The 20194-nt window shown below is 42.4% G+C and overlaps 1 protein-coding gene across 1 annotated transcript in view; it reads left to right on the top strand.

The window, feature by feature from the left end:
• Nucleotides 1-1972: 1972 nt before the first annotated feature.
• LOC136613046 (dnaJ homolog subfamily C member 3-like) overlaps nucleotides 1973-20194 on the top strand; it is a 28416-nt gene continuing 10194 nt past the window's right edge. Inside the window, exons 1-12 of the mRNA XM_066593854.1 lie at nucleotides 1973-2058; nucleotides 2235-2378; nucleotides 3048-3158; nucleotides 4018-4142; nucleotides 5199-5273; nucleotides 5843-5986; nucleotides 6061-6242; nucleotides 10191-10310; nucleotides 10664-10769; nucleotides 10847-10967; nucleotides 11527-11659; nucleotides 11742-11890. Of these exons, the coding sequence (XP_066449951.1) occupies nucleotides 2297-2378; nucleotides 3048-3158; nucleotides 4018-4142; nucleotides 5199-5273; nucleotides 5843-5986; nucleotides 6061-6242; nucleotides 10191-10310; nucleotides 10664-10769; nucleotides 10847-10967; nucleotides 11527-11659; nucleotides 11742-11890 (1348 nt within the window). The 5' untranslated portion in view covers nucleotides 1973-2058; nucleotides 2235-2296. The remainder of the gene's footprint in view (nucleotides 2059-2234; nucleotides 2379-3047; nucleotides 3159-4017; nucleotides 4143-5198; nucleotides 5274-5842; nucleotides 5987-6060; nucleotides 6243-10190; nucleotides 10311-10663; nucleotides 10770-10846; nucleotides 10968-11526; nucleotides 11660-11741; nucleotides 11891-20194) is intronic.

Genomic DNA, 20194 nt, shown 5'->3' with positions numbered 1-20194 from the left:
ACTAGTAGTTCATAAACAGCTGTTGTTTGTAAGTTCACTGACTAGCAGTTCTTAAACAGCAGCGGTTCATAGCTTCACTGACTAGCAGTTCGTAAACAGCTGCTGTTCATAGCTTCACTGACTAGTAGTTCGTAAATAGCCGTTGTTCATAGCTTCACTGACTAGTAGTTCGTAAATAGCCGTTGTTCATAGCTTCACTGACTAGTAGTTTGTAATCAGCCGCTGTTCATAGCTGCACTGACTAGTAGTTCGTAAACAGCCGCTTTTCTTAGCCTCACTGACTAGTAGTTTGTAAACAGCCACTGTTCATCTCTTCACTGACTGGTAGTTCATAAACAGCCGTTGTTTGTAGATTCGCTGACTTGTAGTTCGTAAAGAGCCGCTGTTCAAGGCTTCACTGACTAGTAGTTCGTAAACAGCCGCTGATTGTACACTTCACTGACGAGTAGTTCGTAAACAGCCGTTGTTCGTGGCTTCACTGACTAGTAGTTCATAAACAGCCGTTGCTTGTAGCCTCACTGACTAGTAGTTCATAAACAGCCGCTGTTCATAGCTTCACTGACTAGTAGTTTGTAGATTCACTGACTAGTAGTTTTTAAACAGCCGTTGTTCATAGTTGCACTGACTAGTTTGTAAACAGCCGCTGTTCGTACATTTCACTGACTAGTAGTTTGTAAACAGCCGTCGTTCGTGGCTTCTCTGACTAGTAGTTCTTAAACAGCTGCTGTTCGTAGCCTCACTGACTAGTAGTTCAAAAACAGCCGCTGTTCGTGGCTTCACTGACTAGTAGTTCATAAACAGCTGTTGTTTGTAGATTCACGGACTGGTAGTTCATAAACAGCTGTTGTTTGTAGCCTCACTGACTAGTAGTTCATAAACAGCCGCTGTTCGTAGCTTCACTGACTAGTAGTTTGTAAACAGCCGCTGTTCATAGCTGCACTGACTAGTAGTTTGTAAACAGCCGCTGTTTGTAGCCTCATTGACTAGTAGTTTGTAAACAGCCGGTGTTCATAGCTGCACTGACTAGTAGTTCGTAAACAGCTGCCGTTCGTACCCCTCACTGACCAGTAGCTTGTAAACAGCTGTTGTTTGTAGCCTCACTGACTAGTAGCTTGTAAACAGCCGCCGTTCGTACACTTCACTGACTAGTAGTTTGTAAACAGCCACTGTTCGTGGCCTCACTGACTAGTAGTTTGTAAACAGCCGCCATTCGTGGCCTCACTGACTAGTAGTTTGTAAACAGCCGCTGTTCGTGGCTTCACTGACTAGTAGTTTGTAAACAGCCGCCATTCGTGGCCTCACTGACTAGTAGTTTGTAAACAGCTGCCGCCTCACTAACTAGTAGTTTGTAAACAGCTGCCGTTCGTAGCCTCACTGACTAGCAGTTTGTAAACAGCTGCCGTTCATGGCTTCACTAACTAGTTGCTGCGACTATTCGGTCAGCAACTTTCCCGTGAAAAGTCGCCTACCTGCAGTACCGTCGCTGTCCTCTGGGTGCCGCCTGTCCTCCTTCTGATGTAGTCATGTACAGCTATTCCTGTCACGGCTTTTGTCAGAGGCGTGGCTTATTCATATCTAAACCAATCATAACGAAATCTTTCAAACAGAGCCAATTCGGGAAAAAATAGGCGGGGAAATAAAAAAAATGAGGTCCATAAACAGCCAGGACCAATAAGGAACCAGCAGGTGGCGAAGGCGCAGGTGACGTCTAAAGTCAGAGGCCAATAAAAGCGATGAGAGGTGGAGTCTTGAATGCCGCTCCACCAATCAACGAGCGCTGCAATCCTCACCAAGGCGTATCTAGGATACCAGAGAAATGAAAGTGTGAAATGTGAAAGAAGGCGTGGTAATGACGTCATGCTGTTTCTGTCTGATTGACCACTTAGAGAGCCCCACGCTATGGCAAGCTCCTCTGTGATTGGCTGGCCATGTGAATGCGGATGTACCTCCGGGAGTGGTTGGCAGATGCGTGTGCGTGACATCCGGAAGCGGAAGTGTTGGTGTGTCTGTGTGTACAGGGGATGTGTGGTGCGGCGGGGTGATAGAGCCGGGCTGCAGGTACAGTGTGCGGGATACTGTGTGTGGGAGTGGTGCTGTGACTGGCGCTTCCCTCGTATCAGACCCATATACTCCAGTCACATCCAGAGCTGCAGAGAGAGGCGGCTGTGTACACAGTGACACTACATCTCCCACAATGCAGCACACTGTATGATGTGGTGTTTGTGCCCTTCCAGGTGCAGCAGAGCGAGGACTGACACATCCTGGTGGCGCTCCTCCATCCCTCCTCCTGGCAGACATGGACAGAGCGAAGCGCAGTATCAGCGGTTGTCTCTCCTCTCTCTCCCTCCTCTGTGTCATCCTGGACCTGCAGCTGGACGGTGAGTGATCCCCGTAGACCCGCAGCTGGACGGGTGAGCGATCCCCCGTATACCCGCAGCTGGACGGGTGAGGGATTTTCCCCGTGTACCCGCAGCTGGACGGGTGAGGGATTTCCCCCCGTGTACCCGCAGCTGGACGGGTGAGGGATTTCTCCCCGTGTACCCGCAGCTGGACGGGTGAGGGATTTCTCCCCGTGTACCCGCAGCTGGGCGGGTGAGGGATTTCTCCCCGTGTACCCGCAGCTGGGCGGGTGAGGGATTTCTCCCCGTGTACCCGCAGCTGGGCGGGTGAGGGATTTCTCCCCGTGTACCCGCAGCTGGGCGGGTGAGGGATTTCTCCCCGTGTACCCGCAGCTGGGCGGGTGAGGGATTTCTCCCCGTGTACCCGCAGCTCCTCTACTCCACGGTCCCTATGGCAACTCTTCCTGCTCTCATGCTAGTCACAGAGGTGTTGTTGGGTCCGAATCACCATCTGTGTCCCTTCTGCCAACAGTGGGTTGTAGACTGACCCCCTACAACGAGGCAGGAGCTGTGCAGGAAGAGTTGTCATAGGGACGAGGAGCTGTGGGATCAGAGCTGGTGATCCTTCCATAGATGGGGACCCTTCACGGGGGCCCCGCTCATCTGTCAGCTCTCTGTAGTCACTGCTCTCTCCTCTGTGCCCTGCAGGAGCGCTGGCGGCCGGTCAGGCGGAGGTGGAGAGTCACCTGGAGATGGGCCGGAAGCTGCTGGCAGCGGGGCAGCTGGCGGAGGCGCTGTCACACTACCACACGGCTGTGGGTGAGTACACGGATGTTACGGGGCTGCCATGGTCCATAAGGAGCTGCTGCAGAGTGATTACACACTAGAGGGCAGCGTAGTCATGTAGTGACAGTACAGCAGAGCTCATCGTGTTGCCTGCAGGTGGCGCTCTTGTAATGAGCATAAACTGGAGGGACAGGGCAGCAACACAGGGATGAGAGAAAGTGACCTCCTGCTGTGGACTCCAGTTAGCTTGCACTGCAGTCACCATCCTGCCATTATAGCATGTGTTCTACACAAGTCACATCCAGAGCTGTATTCACTTTTACACCATTATATAATGTGTTCTACTCCACTCACATCCAAAGCTGTTGTCACATTTATGCCATTTTATCTTCGTTACCTCAATAGCTTTATTCATAATTTTGCCTTTTTATCTTGTGTTGTACTCTAGTCAGATCACAAGCTGCAATCACAATTCTGCAGTTGGCATGTTTTCTACACCAGTCACATCTAGAGCTGCAGTCACAGTTTCACCATTTGCAGGCTACTTTCACAATTCTGCCATTATAGCATATTCTACTCCAGACACACCCAGAGCTGCATTCACAATTCGGCCATCATACTATTTTTAATACTCCAGTCAGTTTTATCCGAAAACAAAAAACTAAAATTGTGACTGCAGCTCTGGATGTAACTAGAGTATGTGATATAACTCAGTACGTGGAGGTGTGACCTGTAGGCACTATAGCTGTGTAGGTGAATGTAGTATAAAACCCGATCTAACGGCAGAACTGTGACTGCAGCTTGAGATGTGACTGGAGTATGTGGCTCAGGGTTCGGGGAGCCCTGAGGTCCACCATCCTCAGCCACCCTATAATATATTGTTCTGTTGCAGATGGAGACCCCGAAAACTACCTGACCTATTACAAGCGAGCGACTGTTTACCTGGCGATGGGGAAATTTAAGTCGGCGCTCCCCGATCTCAGTAAAGCCATCGAGCTGAAGCCGGACTTCCTGGCGGTGAGTGTCTGACCACTGGGGGCGCTCTCATGCCTCAGCAGGCTGATGGAGCCGCTCCCCTAGAATCTATCGATCCTGGTATATTAGTCACTGGTGATGTTTGAGAATGATGTCGGGCTGCAGTAATCCTCCCGGCCTGTAGGAGTGCTGCATAGCTAATCATGATCAGCTGTGATCAGGGGGGTTTTTAACCCATAACTTACCTATTTCTGGTTTCTTCTCCCCACTTTCAAAAAGTCCTATTATTTTTCCGTTTACTCGTCCGCATGGGGGTAGTTTTTTTTGCGTATTTAATGTACTGAAAAAGCGCCCTCTTCGGGGGGTCGTTGTAATTACGGCGATACAACATTTTATATATTATTTTTTTCTCGCTGCACTAGTGTTAAAAGCCCACCACAACTCGTTTACTTTCCATCGGCGCAGCTGTGCGGCGGCTTCCCATAGCTTCTATTGCCGCCATTTTGCATTCCTTTGATAGATCGGACTTTTGGAGACGCAGCGTTACCGAATGGGTTTGCTTTTTTTTTTTTCTTTTAAATATAGGAAAAAGTTGCTTTTCTTTCCTTTAAACTCTTAATTTTTAGGGTGAAAAAAGTATTAATAAAACTTTTTTTAACTTATTTTTGTAGTCCCCACGGGGGAGTTGAACTTGCGATCGTGCGATCACTCATACAGTAAAATGTGATACAATAGTATTACAGGCAGCCTATCAAGTCATGCCACAGGCGCATCTTCATAAGCAATCAGCCATGGAGGGTCCAGAAGGCCCCAGACTGCTATGGCAACTAAACGACACCCCACAGTCTCTTCGTGGGGGGCCGGTCAGGACCCCAGAATACCAATTGGGCAGTAAAAGGGTTAATAGTCATGATCAGCATTCACGCTGATCGTGGCTGTTGCGAGTGGTTATCAGCCGGTACCTGCATTGTATGCAGCAGGATTGGCTCCTGATCCCTCCCTCCATACAAACCCCGCCCCCAGCACAGAACTGTCCGACTGGCTGTGAAGGGGTTAATCTTGTGACTTGGCATCTGATCCCACCTTCTTGTCCCGCAGGCCAGACTCCAGCGAGGGAACATTCTGCTGAAGCAGGGCGACACACAACTGGCCAGAGAGGATTTCCAGATAGTGGTGAGTCCGCCCCGTGTTCACACTTCCAGGCCTCCAGGGGGCGCTGTGCAGCGACCTCTAGGACCTTGGACTCTAAGATCCTGGATTTAGCTGCGTTGCGTTGTAGGAGATGTAGAGTTTTCCTGGTTTACATGCTGCATCTCCTGCAATGCAAATCAGCACAGAGGTACCGCAGTCTGAAAGTTGTGTAAGAATGGGGTGTGGGGAACGTCTGATCCTCCAATCACTTCCAGAGCTGCGTACACAATACTACCGTCACGTTACATTATTTTACAGTCTCTTCCAGAGCTGCATACACAATTCTACCGTCTCTTCCAGAGCTGCAATCATAATTCCGCTTTGTAGGCCACATTTTTTACTCTATTCACATCTAAAGCTGCAGTCATTATTTTGTTATTGCTGTACGGTGTCTAGTGTAATGCTTTCTCATAACGCACCATAACTGAACCAGCTGTAGAGAGCTGCCTGTTGGTATCAGGTCCTGCAGCGCTGGCTAAATTGTAAATGCAGCTTTGGATGTGGTTGGAGTAGAAGACATGATTCCTACCATTGTGTTATTCTCTTGGCAGCTGGCAAGCAACCCCTCCAATGAAGAAGCGAGGATGCAGCTGGAGCGGACATACGAGGTGGAGGCGCACAGAGCTGAGGCCTCGGAGGCGTCTAACCGGGAGGACTATGTGGAGGCCATCAGCTGGCTGGAGAAGGTGGTGGAGGTAATGTATGTCTGGGGTACGGACGGCTCGGGGTCCTCCCTGTCCAATATGGCTGACGTTCTGGTCTCTTCCAGTATTCCCCCTGGGATCCCAGTGCCCGGGAGCTGCGCTCCGAGTGTCACCTGCACAATGGAGATCTGACGAAAGCCATCCAAGACCTGAAGCCCACCACCAAACTGCGCAACGACAACCGAGCCGCCTTCCTGAAGCTTAGTAAGCTCTACTACATCTTGGGCGAGCATGAGGAAAGTCTGAGGTGAGAGGATGATGTCATGTGGTTACTATACAATGATGTCACAGCAGGGTTATGTCATGTGGTTACTATACGATGATGTTGCAGCAGGGTTATGTCATGTGGTTACTATACGATGATGTCACAGCAGGGTTATGTCATGTGGTTACTGTACGATGATGTCGCGGCAGGGTTATGTCATGTGGTTACTATACAATGATGTCGCAGCAGGGTTATGTCATGTGGTTACTATACAATGATGTCACAGCAGGGTTATGTCATGTGGTTACTATACAATGATGTCGCAGCAGGGTTATGTCATGTGGTTACTATATGATGATGTCACAGCAGGGTTATGTCATGTGGTTACTATACAATGATGTCACAGCAGGGTTATGTCATGTGGTTACTATACGATGATGTCACAGCAGGGTTATGTCATGTGGTTACTATACGATGATGTTGCAGCAGGGTTATGTCATGTGGTTACTATACAATGATGTCACAGCAGGGTTATGTCATGTGGTTACTATACGATGATGTCACAGCAGGGTTATGTCATGTGGTTACTATACGATGATGTCACAGCAGGGTTATGTCATGTGGTTACTATACGATGATGTCACAGCAGGGTTATGTCATGTGGTTACTATACGATGATGTCACAGCAGGGTTATGTCATGTGGTTACTATACGATGATGTCACAGCAGGGTTATGTCATGTGGTTACTATATGATGATGTCACAGCAGGGTTATGTCATGTGGTTACTGTACGATGATGTCGCAGCAGGGTTATGTCATGTGGTTACTGTACGATGATGTCGCAGCAGGGTTATGTCATGTGGTTACTGTACGATGATGTCGCAGCAGGGTTATGTCATGTGGTTACTATGCGATGATGTCGCAGCAGGGTTATGTCATGTGGTTACTATTCAATGATGTCACAGCAGGGTTGTGTCATGTGGTTACTATAGGATGATGTCACAGCAGGGTTGTGTCATGTGGTTACTATACAATGATGTCACAGCAGGGTTATGTCATGTGGTTACTATCCGATGGTGTCACAGCAGGGTTATGTCATGTGGTTACTATACAATGATGTCACAGCAGGGTTGTGTCATGTGGTTACTATACGATGATGTCACAGCAGGGTTGTGTCATGTGGTTACCATATGATGATGTTGCAGCAGGGTTATGTCATGTGGTTACTATACGATGATGTCACAACAGGGTTATGCCATGTGGTTACTATATGATGATGTCACAGCAGGGTTATGTCATGTGGTTACTATACGATGATGTCGCAGCAGGGTTATGTCATGTGGTTACTATACGATGATGTCACAACAGGGTTATGCCATGTGGTTACTATACGATGATGTCACAGCAGGGTTATGTCGGGGGTTATTATACAATGATGTCGCAGCAGGGTTATGTCATGTGGTTACCATACGATGATGTCACAGTAGGAATATGTCATGTGGTTACTATACGATGATGTCGCAGTAGGAATATGTCATGTGGTTACTATACGATGATGTCACAGCAGGGTTATGTCATGTGGTTACTATACGATGATGTCACAGCAGGGTTGTGTCATGTGGTTACTATGCGATGATGTCGCAGCAGGGTTGTGTCATGTGGTTACTATACGATGATGCCGCAGCAGGGTTGTGTCATGTGGTTACTATGCGATGATGTCGCAGCAGGGTTGTGTCATGTGGTTACTATGCGATGATGTCGCAGCAGGGTTGTGTCATGTGGTTACTATGCGATGATGTCGCAGCAGGGTTATGTCATGTGGTTACTATATGATGATGTCGCAGCAGGGTTATGTCATGTGGTTACTATACGATGATGTCACAGCAGGGTTATGTCATGTGGTTACTATACGATGATGTCACAGCAGGGTTATGTCATGTGGTTACTATACGATGATGTCACAGCAGGGTTATGTCATGTGGTTACTATACGATGATGTCACAGCAGGGTTATGTCATGTGGTTACTATATGATGATGTCACAGCAGGGTTATGTCATGTGGTTACTATATGATGATGTCGCAGCAGGGTTATGTCATGTGGTTACTATACGATGTCGCAGCAGGGTTATGTCATGTGGTTACTATGCGATGACGTCACAGCAGGGTTATGTCATGTGGTTACTATACGATGATGTCGCAGCAGGGTTATGTCATGTGGTTACTATATGATGATGTCGCAGCAGGGTTATGTCATGTGGTTACTATACGATGATGTCACAGCAGGGTTATGTCATGTGGTTACTATACGATGTCTCAGCAGGGTTGTGTCATGTGGTTAGTATACGATGTCGCAGCAGGGTTATGTCATGTGGTTACTATACGATGTCGCAGCAGGGTTATGTCATGTGGTTACTATACGATGTCGCAGCAGGGTTATGTCATGTGGTTACTATACGATGATGTCGCAGCAGGGTTATGTCATGTGGTTACTATACGATGATGTCGCAGCAGGGTTATGTCATGTGGTTACTATATGATGATGTCGCAGCAGGGTTATGTCATGTGGTTACTATACAATGATGTCACAGCAGGGTTATGTCATGTGGTTACTATACGATGTCTCAGCAGGGTTATGTCATGTGGTTACTATATGATGATGTCTCAGCAGGGTTGTGTCATGTGGTTACTATATGATGATGTCTCAGCAGGGTTGTGTCATGTGGTTACTATATGATGATGTCGCAGCAGGGTTATGTCATGTGGTTACTATACGATGATGTCACAGCAGGGTTATGTCATGTGGTTACTATACGATGATGTCACAGCAGGGTTATGTCATGTGGTTACTATGCGATGATGTCACAGCAGGGTTATGTCATGTGGTTACTATACAATGATGTCGCAGCAGGGTTATGTCATGTGGTTACTATACGATGATGTCGCAGCAGGGTTGTGTCATGTGGTTACTATACGATGATGTCGCAGCAGGGTTATGTCATGTTGTTACTATACGATGATGTCGCAGCAGGGTTATGTCATGTGGTTACTATACAATGATGTCACAGCAGGGTTATGTCATGTGGTTACTATACGATGATGTCGCAGCAGGGTTGTGTCATGTGGTTACTATACGATGATATCGCAGCAGGGTTATGTCGTGGTTACTATACGATGATGTCGCAGCAGGGTTATGTCATGTGGTTACTATACAATGATGTCGCAGTAGGAATATGTCATGTGGTTACTATACGATGATGTCACAGCAGGGTTATGTCATGTGGTTACTATATGATGATGTCGCAGCAGGGTTATGTCATGTGGTTACTATACGATGATGTCACAGCAGGGTTATGTCATGTGGTTACTATATGATGATGTCGCAGCAGGGTTATGTCATGTGGTTACTATACGATGATGTCACAGCAGGGTTATGTCGTGGTTATTATACAATGATGTCACAGCAGGGTTATGTCGTGGTTACTATACGATGATGTCACAGCAGGGTTATGTCGTGGTTACTATGCGATGATGTCGCAGCAGGGTTATGTCATGTGGTTACTATACGATGATGTCGCAGTAGGAATATGTCATGTGGTTACTATACGATGATGTCACAGCAGGGTTATGTCATGTGGTTACTATATGATGATGTCGCAGCAGGGTTATGTCATGTGGTTACTATATGATGATGTCGCAGCAGGGTTATGTCATGTGGTTACTATACGATGATGTCACAACAGGGTTGTGTCATGTGGTTACTATATGATGATGTCTCAGCAGGGTTATGTCATGTGGTTACTATACGATGATGTCACAACAGGGTTGTGTCATGTGGTTACTATATGATGATGTACAAACGAGGTTTCTCTCTGTGATGATGTCACATACCTCTGTATATGATGACTCGCACTGTAGTAATGACATCACATCTCTGCGCTGGTGTCATTGTGGTTATAGAGATGGATGTTGAGTGTCCTTTGCTCTGCAGTCAGGTCCGGGAATGTCTGAAGTTGGACCAAGACGATAAAGATTGTCACTCCCATTATAAACAAGTGAAGAAACTGTCCAGACAACTGGAATCTGCTGAGGAGCTGGTCCGAAATCAGAGGTAAGTGTGCAGCCTGAGCAGAAGGGGGCGTGCTCTAGTGGGCTGCTAGAATGATGGGCACCTAGATCTTTATGCCCCAGCATGTGAAGCTTTTTCCCTCCCTGGCCTTGGGGTAAGTGCTGTTTGCCCCTCCCAGACATAGGGGCTACTTGCCGCTCTCTTTAGGACCCCAGGTGCCCTTGTCCAGCTCCTGATTTCGCGGTCTGACGCGTCTGCAGGGAGGGGAGTGATTGCCTCCATTAGTCACGTGTGAGCGCATGCTGGGATGGTAGATACCAGAAGTCGCTGCATTCTGTGGAAGTCGCCCTGATTTTACATAGGATCACATGGTCATGGCGGATGTTCTCCTGCAGATATGAAGCCGCCGTCGAGAAGTTTGAATCGGCGATGAAGACGGAGCCCAATGTGGAGCTCTACAGGAAAAGGGCGAAAGAGAGGATCTGTCACTGTCTGTCCAAGGTATCTAACCGGGTGTCTCACCCCAACCTCCTGTAGGTGGTCATGAGAGGTAGGTTTAACCCTCTCCTGTCCTCCAGAGTCAGCACACAGAGGCGGCCATTAAGATGTGTACAGAAGCTCTGCAGAGAGATCCTCAAAATCCTCAAGTGCTGAAAGACCGGGCGGAGGTCTACATTCTGAGCGAGGAGTACGAGAGAGGTCCGTCCTCGGACGCCGTCTTCTTTTCATTCTTATCACTTTTCTCCTCCATGGCTCTGTCTCTGCTCCTTCCTCCTTGTTCTCTCCTTACTCCTCTAAATGTCTTCATCTCTCTGTTATTACTGGGACTCTCTCTGTCTTCTTGTGTCTTCCTTCTTCTTGCTGTCTATTGCCCCCTCATCCATTTCCTAGTCCATCGCTCTCCGTTCTTTGTTGTTCCAACCTCTCGTCTTTCCACATTGTGTCTCTCCATCATCCATCTTTGTTCTCCTAATGTCTGTTTCTTTGGCTCCCTTCCTTCTTGCTCTGTTTCTTAGTTGTTCTCTCTTCCCTCTTCCTCTTGATTCCTTCCCTTTGCTCTCTGTTTCTTCCTCCGCTCTCTGATTATTTCCTTCCACTTCCTTTCTCGCTCTCCCGTATCGTCCTTCCTCCCAAGTTCTTCATCATAAGGTCCTCATCTATGTCTTTTGTCTCCATTTTATATCCTTGTCTCCCCCGACATTCCGGACTCTCTCAGTTTCCATCACTCAGCAGTTCTTTTTTTCTTCTCTTTCTGCAGCGGTGGAAGATTTTCAACAAGCGAAGGAACTTGATGGGGACAACGAGGAGATAAATCAGGGCCTGGAGAGAGCACAGAAGCTGCTCAAACAGTCCCGAAAGCGAGATTATTATAAAATCTTAGGTGTTAAGAGGTAACTCTGATGAAAGCATTACTAGTGAACAATGGCCAATGCCTCTTACCCGGATAATGACAATATGGCTGCTTACCTACAGAAATGCTAATAAGCAGGAAGTGATCAAGGCGTACAGGAAGCTGGCACAGCAATGGCATCCAGACAACTTCCAGTCAGAGGAGGAGAAGCGAGAAGCAGAAAAGAAATTCATAGATATTGCAGCAGCCAAAGAAGTGTTAACGGATCCAGGTAAATCTGAAATACCTATAATATTGCCCCATATGTACGAGTATAAAACTGCCTCCTATGTACAAGAATATAACTACTATAATACTGCCCCCTATGTACAAGAATATAACTACTATAATACTGCCTCCTATGTACAAGAATATAACTACTATAATACTGACCCCTATGTACAAGAATATATCTACTATAATACTGCCTCCTATGTACAAGAATAGAACTACTATAATACTGCCCCTATGTACAAGAATATAACTACTATAATACTGCCTCCTATGTACAAGAATATAACTACTATAATACTGCCTCCTATGTACAAGAATATAACTACTATAATACTGCCCACTATGTACAAGAATATAGCTACTATAATACTGCCTCCTATGTACAAGAATATTACTACTATAATACTGCCCCCTATGTACAAGAATATAGCTACTATAATACTACCCCCTATGTACAAGAATATATCTACTATAATACTACACCCTATGTACAAGAATATAACTACTATAATACTACCCCTATGTACAAGAATATAACTACTATAATACTGCCCCCTATGTACAAGAATATAACTACTATAATACTGCCCCCTATGTACAAGAATATAACTACTATAATACTGCCCCCTATGTACAAGAATATAACTACTATAATACTGCCCCCTATGTACAAGAATATAACTACTATAATACTGCCCCCTATGTACAAGAATATAACTACTATAATACTGCCTCCTATGTACAAGAATATTACTACTATAATACTGCCCCCTATGTACAAGAATATAACTACTATAATACTGCCCCCTATGTACAAGAATATAACTACTATAATACTGCCCCCTATGTACAAGAATATAACTACTATAATACTGCCTCCTATGTACAAGAATATAACTACTATAATACTGCCTCCTATGTACAAGAATATAACCACTATAATACTGCCCCCTATGTACAAGAATATAACTACTATAATACTGCCTCCTATGTACAAGAATATAACTAGTATAATACTGCCCCTATGTACAAGAATATAACTACTATAATACTGCCCCCTATGTACAAGAATATAACTACTATAATACTGCCCCCTATGTACAAGAATATAACCACTATAATACTGCCCCCTATGTACAAGAATATAACTACTATAATACTGCCCCCTATGTACAAGAATATAACTACTATAATACTGTCAGCTATGTACAAGAATATAACTACTATAATACTGCCCCCTATGTACAAGAATATAACTACTATAATACTGCCTCCTATGTACAAGAATATAACTACTTTAATACTGCCTCCTATGTACAAGAATATAACTACTATAATACTGCCCCTTATGTACAAGAATATAACTACTATAATACTGCCTCCTATGTACAAGAATATAACTACTATAATACTGCTCCCTATGTACAAGAATATAACTACTATAATACTGCCCCTTATGTACAAGAATAAAACTACTATAATACTGCCCACTATGTACAAGAATACAACTACTATAATACTGCCCCCTATGTACAAGAATATAACTACTATAATACTGCCCCCTATGTACAAGAATATAACTACTATAATACTGCCCCCTATGTACAAGAATATAACTACTATAATACTGCCCCCTATGTACAAGAATATAACTACTATAATACTGCCCCCTATGTACAAGAATATAACTACTATAATACTGCCTCCTATGTACAAGAATATTACTACTATAATACTGCCCCCTATGTACAAGAATATAACTACTATAATACTGCCCCCTATGTACAAGAATATAACTACTATAATACTGCCCCCTATGTACAAGAATATAACTACTATAATACTGCCTCCTATGTACAAGAATATAACTACTATAATACTGCCCCCTATGTACAAGAATATAACTACTATAATACTGCCCTCTATGTACAATAATATAACTGCTATAATACTGCCTCCTATGTACAATAATATAACTACTATAATACTGCCTCCTATGTACAAGAATATAACTACTATAATACTGCCCCCTATGTACAAGAATATAACTACTATAATACTGCCCCCTATGTACAAGAATATAACTACTATAATACTGCCCCCATGTACAAGAATATAACTACTATAATACTGCCCCCTGTGTACAAGAATATAACTACTATAATACTGCCCCCTATGTACAAGAATATAACTACTATAATACTGACCCATATGTACAAGAATATAACTACTATAATACTGCCTCCTATGTACAAGAATATAACTACTATAATACTGACCCCTATGTACAAGAATATATCTACTATAATACTGCCTCCTATGTACAAGAATAGAACTACTATAATACTGCCCCTATGTACAAGAATATAACTACTATAATACTGCCTCCTATGTACAAGAATATAACTACTATAATACTGCCTCCTATGTACAAGAATATAGCTACTATAATACTGCCTCCTATGTACAAGAATATTACTACTATAATACTGCCCCCTATGTACAAGAATATAACTACTATAATACTGCCCCCTATGTACAAGAATATAACTACTATAATACTGCCCCCTATGTACAAGAATATAACTACTATAATACTGCCTCCTATGTACAAGAATATAACTACTATAATACTGCCCCCTATGTACAAGAATATAACTACTATAATACTGCCTCCTATGTACAAGAATATAACTAGTATAATACTGCCCCTATGTACAAGAATATAACTACTATAATACTGCCCCCTATGTACAAGAATATAACTACTATAATACTGCCCCCTATGTACAAGAATATAACCACTATAATACTGCCCCCTATGTACAAGAATATAACTACTATAATACTGCCCCCTATGTACAAGAATATAACTACTATAATACTGTCAGCTATGTACAAGAATAAAACTACTATAATACTGCCCCCTATGTACAAGAATATAACTACTATAATACTGCCCCCTATGTACAAGAATATAACTACTATAATACTGCCTCCTATGTACAAGAATATAACTACTTTAATACTGCCTCCTATGTACAAGAATATAACTACTATAATACTGCCCCTTATGTACAAGAATATAACTACTATAATACTGCCTCCTATGTACAAGAATATAACTACTATAATACTGCTCCCTATGTACAAGAATATAACTACTATAATACTGCCCCTTATGTACAAGAATAAAACTACTATAATACTGCCCACTATGTACAAGAATACAACTACTATAATACTGCCCCCTATGTACAAGAATATAACTACTATAATACTGCCCCCTATGTACAAGAATATAACTACTATAATACTGCCCCCTATGTACAAGAATATAACTACTATAATACTGCCCCCTATGTACAAGAATATAACTACTATAATACTGCCCCCTATGTACAAGAATATAACTACTATAATACTGCCTCCTATGTACAAGAATATTACTACTATAATACTGCCCCCTATGTACAAGAATATAACTACTATAATACTGCCCCCTATGTACAAGAATATAACTACTATAATACTGCCCCCTATGTACAAGAATATAACTACTATAATACTGCCTCCTATGTACAAGAATATAACTACTATAATACTGCCCCCTATGTACACGAATATAACTACTATAATACTGCCCTCTATGTACAATAATATAACTACTATAATACTGCCTCCTATGTACAATAATATAACTACTATAATACTGCCTCCTATGTACAAGAATATAACTACTATAATACTGCCCCCTATGTACAAGAATATAACTACTATAATACTGCCCCCTATGTACAAGAATATAACTACTATAATACTGCCCCCATGTACAAGAATATAACTACTATAATACTGCCCCCTATGTACAAGAATATAACTACTATAATACTGCCCCCTATGTACAAGAATATAACTACTATAATACTGCCCCCTATGTACAAGAATATAACTACTATAATACTGCCCCCTATGTACAAGAATATAACTACTATAATACTGCCCCCTATGTACAAGAATATAACTACTATAATACTGCCCTCTATGTACAAGAATATAACTACTATAATACTGCCCCCTATGTACAAGAATATAACTACTATAATACTGCTCCTATGTACAAGAATATAACTACTATAATACTGCCTCCTATGTACAAGAATATAACTACTATAATACTGCTCCTATGTACAAGAATATAACTACTATAATACTGCCCCCTATGTACAAGAATATAACTACTATAATACTGCCCCCTATGTACAAGAATATAACTACTATAATACTGCTCCTATGTACAAGAATATAACTACTATAATACTGCCCCCTATGTACAAGAATATAACTACTATAATACTGCCCCCTATGTACAAGAATATAACTACTATAATACTGCCCCCTATGTACAAGAATATAACTACTATAATACTGCCCCCTATGTACAAGAATATAACTACTATAATACTGCCCTCTATGTACAAGAATATAACTACTATAATACTGCCTCCTATGTACAAGAATATAACTACTATAATACTGCCTCCTATGTACAATAATATAACTACTATAATACTGCCCCCTATGTACAAGAATATAACTACTATAATACTACACCCTATGTACAAGAATATAACTACTATAATACTGCCCCCTATGTACAAGAATATAACTACTATAATACTGCCCCCTATGTACAAGAATATAACTACTATAATACAGCCCCCTATGTACAAGAATATAACTACTATAATACTGCTCCCTATGTACAAGAATATAACTACTATAATACTGCCCCCCCCTCCTATGTACAAGAATATAACTACTATAATACTGCCTCCTATGTACAAGAATATAACTACTATAATACTGCCTCCTATGTACAAGAATATAACTACTATAATACTGCCCCCTATGTACAAGAATATAACTACTATAATACTGCCCTCTATGTACAAGAATATAACTACTATAATACTACACCCTATGTACAAGAATATAACTACTATAATACTGCCCCCTATGTACAAGAATATAACTACTATAATACTGCCCCCTATGTACAAGAATATAACTACTATAATACAGCCCCCTATGTACAAGAATATAACTACTATAATACTGCTCCCTATGTACAAGAATATAACTACTATAATACTGCCCCCCCCTCCTATGTACAAGAATATAACTACTATAATACTGCCTCCTATGTACAAGAATATAACTACTATAATACTGCCTCCTATGTACAAGAATATAACTACTATAATACTGCCCCCTATGTACAAGAATATAACTACTATAATACTGCCCTCTATGTACAAGAATATAACTACTATAATACTGCCTCCTATGTACAAGAATATAACTACTATAATACTGCCTCCTATGTACAATAATATAACTACTATAATACTGCCCCCTATGTACAAGAATATAACTACTATAATACTACACCCTATGTACAAGAATATAACTACTATAATACTGCCCCCTATGTACAAGAATATAACTACTATAATACTGCCCCCTATGTACAAGAATATAACTACTATAATACAGCCCCCTATGTACAAGAATATAACTACTATAATACTGCTCCCTATGTACAAGAATATAACTACTATAATACTGCCCCCCCTCCTATGTACAAGAATATAACTACTATAATACTGCCTCCTATGTACAAGAATATAACTACTATAATACTGCCTCCTATGTACAAGAATATAACTACTATAATACTGCCCCCTATGTACAAGAATATAACTACTATAATACTGCCCCCTATGTACAAGAATATAACTACTATAATACTACACCCTATGTACAAGAATATAACTACTATAATACTGCCCCCTATGTACAAGAATATAACTACTATAATACTGCCCCCTATGTACAAGAATATAACTACTATAATACAGCCCCCTATGTACAAGAATATAACTACTATAATACTGCTCCCTATGTACAAGAATATAACTACTATAATACTGCCCCCCCCTCCTATGTACAAGAATATAACTACTATAATACTGCCTCCTATGTACAAGAATATAACTACTATAATACTGCCTCCTATGTACAAGAATATAACTACTATAATACTGCCCCCTATGTACAAGAATATAACTACTATAATACTGCCCTCTATGTACAAGAATATAACTACTATAATGATCTTTTTATTTAAAAACTTGCAACAAAATTATTACAATATATTTACAATATAAACATAAGATTCAACAACGAAAACAGAAAAACAGAACAAAATACTCTTCATTACACCCGCACAGACGTTGGTACCCGGATCCTCCTCCAGTTTATACTATGTACATTGTTTTCTAAGTCTTTCTTATATACGGTTTTCAGACTTTCAATGATGATCTTCATGACATTATTACAGGAGTTGACTTCCTTATTGATGACCAGACAGCATCTTGCACACTACAGATGGTACACGGTCACCACATTTATCACATATAGAGTACTTCTGTTATATTCACTAAGCTGAGGCAGGAAGTCTCCATACACTACTTGGCAATATGGCTGCCTTCTCAGTTGGGGTAACTGCAGGGCCAGGGACACGGCCTCCCATACCTGGATACTAAATGGACAGTCTAAAAGAAGATGCTCCATAGTCTCTACACACTGACCACACTCTTCTCTAGGACAAGATCTATTTGTTACATTGCGACATTTCAAATTGTCTCTGACATACATCTTCCCATGAAATGCCAGCCATGCCACATCCCTCATGTGTGTCGGCACTCTAGAATCCTGTAAGATTTGTGCAGTCTGTTTCACATCTAAATGTGGCGCCCCCCTCAGCTGTATCTGGACACTGAACTGAGATCTCAACAATTTGTCATAGATCTCCTTCCTGCTGGACAATCTGACCTCATCATACAAAATCCTCCACTTAATGATCTTACTGATGACATGTACTCCATACCAAGACACGTTGTTCTTAATACGTCCTGAGATCCTCTTAATGGCATCACCTACCGACCATACAGATACAAATTGCTGGATCTGGCTCTTGAACAGATAGCACCAAGGTTTCTGCAACGAATTTTTACAGAATGAGAAATTTCGCATCAAAAACATCAAGTTTAAGAATAATTCTGGACAAGGCATGGAGAGTCCTCCTTCCCTCTGAGGGAGATAGGCAATGTTCCTCTTCACTATGCTCACCCTACTACCATACAAGAAGTTGAATAAGACATTGGTTAGTCTAGGCCGCAGACTATCTGGCACTGGAAACACCACTGAGATATACAAAAAGAGTGGAAGCAGGAATCTTCTCATAAGGCCGACCTTCTCCTGGTATGTCAGCCTCCAATGCTTCCAGCTCCGCTCCTTCTGCTCACACACCGCCAGCCTCTCCTCCCAATTCACCTTCCCTTCATCTACTTTTCCAAACTCAACTCCCAAAATTTTCATTTTATCCTGAACTTGCCTGAAGGGCACCGAAAAGACTTCGCTATCTCTCCCTAACCACAATGCCTCGCTCTTCTCCATATTCACCACTGAATTTGAGACTCTGGAAAATTCTGCTATGTCCTGCTCAAGTGCTGCACAATCATCTGCAGACGTCACCAGAAGTGTCACATCATCCGCATAAGCACTAAACTTTATAACTTCCACTTTCCCATGAAGATGACACCTCAACCCCTGTAAATCCCCATCAGCATGTAGCTTCCTCAGGAAAGGGTCCAGACTAAAGACATATAATAGTGGGCTGAGAGGACAACCCTGCCTCACCCCTGACATAATCCTGAAGGGATCTCCTAGGTGACCATTAATCAGAGGTTGGCTTACCGCTCCCTTATAGAGAACCTGCAGCCATTGTACAAAGCGCACCGGAAGGCCGTACTCCAACAACACCTGATACAAGTAGCCATGATGAACTCTATCAAAGGCCTTACTCTGGTCTAAGCCAACCACATATGCCCCTTCACCATGCAGTTTCATATAGGTTATGGCTTCTCTCACCAGTAGTAGTGAGTCCTCTATTGTTCGGCCTTTCACGCCACATGTCTGATTAGCAATAATTAGTTCATCTGCCACATCACTTAGTCTATAATACAAGATCTTGGCCAAGATTTTATAATCTGTATTTAGCAGAGACAGTGGACGCCAATTTTTAATATCTTTTAAATTTCCCTTTTTTGCCAAAAGAACCAACACAGATTTCCAGTGAGAGTCGAGCATCTTCCCTGCAGAGAGGCAATCGTTATAAACCTGCACCAAGTCTGGAGCTAGTAGGTCTCTGAACTCTTTATAGAACTCGCTGGTC

This window comes from Eleutherodactylus coqui, chromosome 2 (genome assembly GCF_035609145.1).
Source record: "Eleutherodactylus coqui strain aEleCoq1 chromosome 2, aEleCoq1.hap1, whole genome shotgun sequence".
In the NCBI taxonomy this organism is placed as follows: Eukaryota; Metazoa; Chordata; class Amphibia; order Anura; family Eleutherodactylidae; genus Eleutherodactylus; species Eleutherodactylus coqui.
The sequence above is the reverse complement of the archived record's forward strand: the minus strand, read 5'-3'. Positions and strand labels throughout refer to the sequence as shown.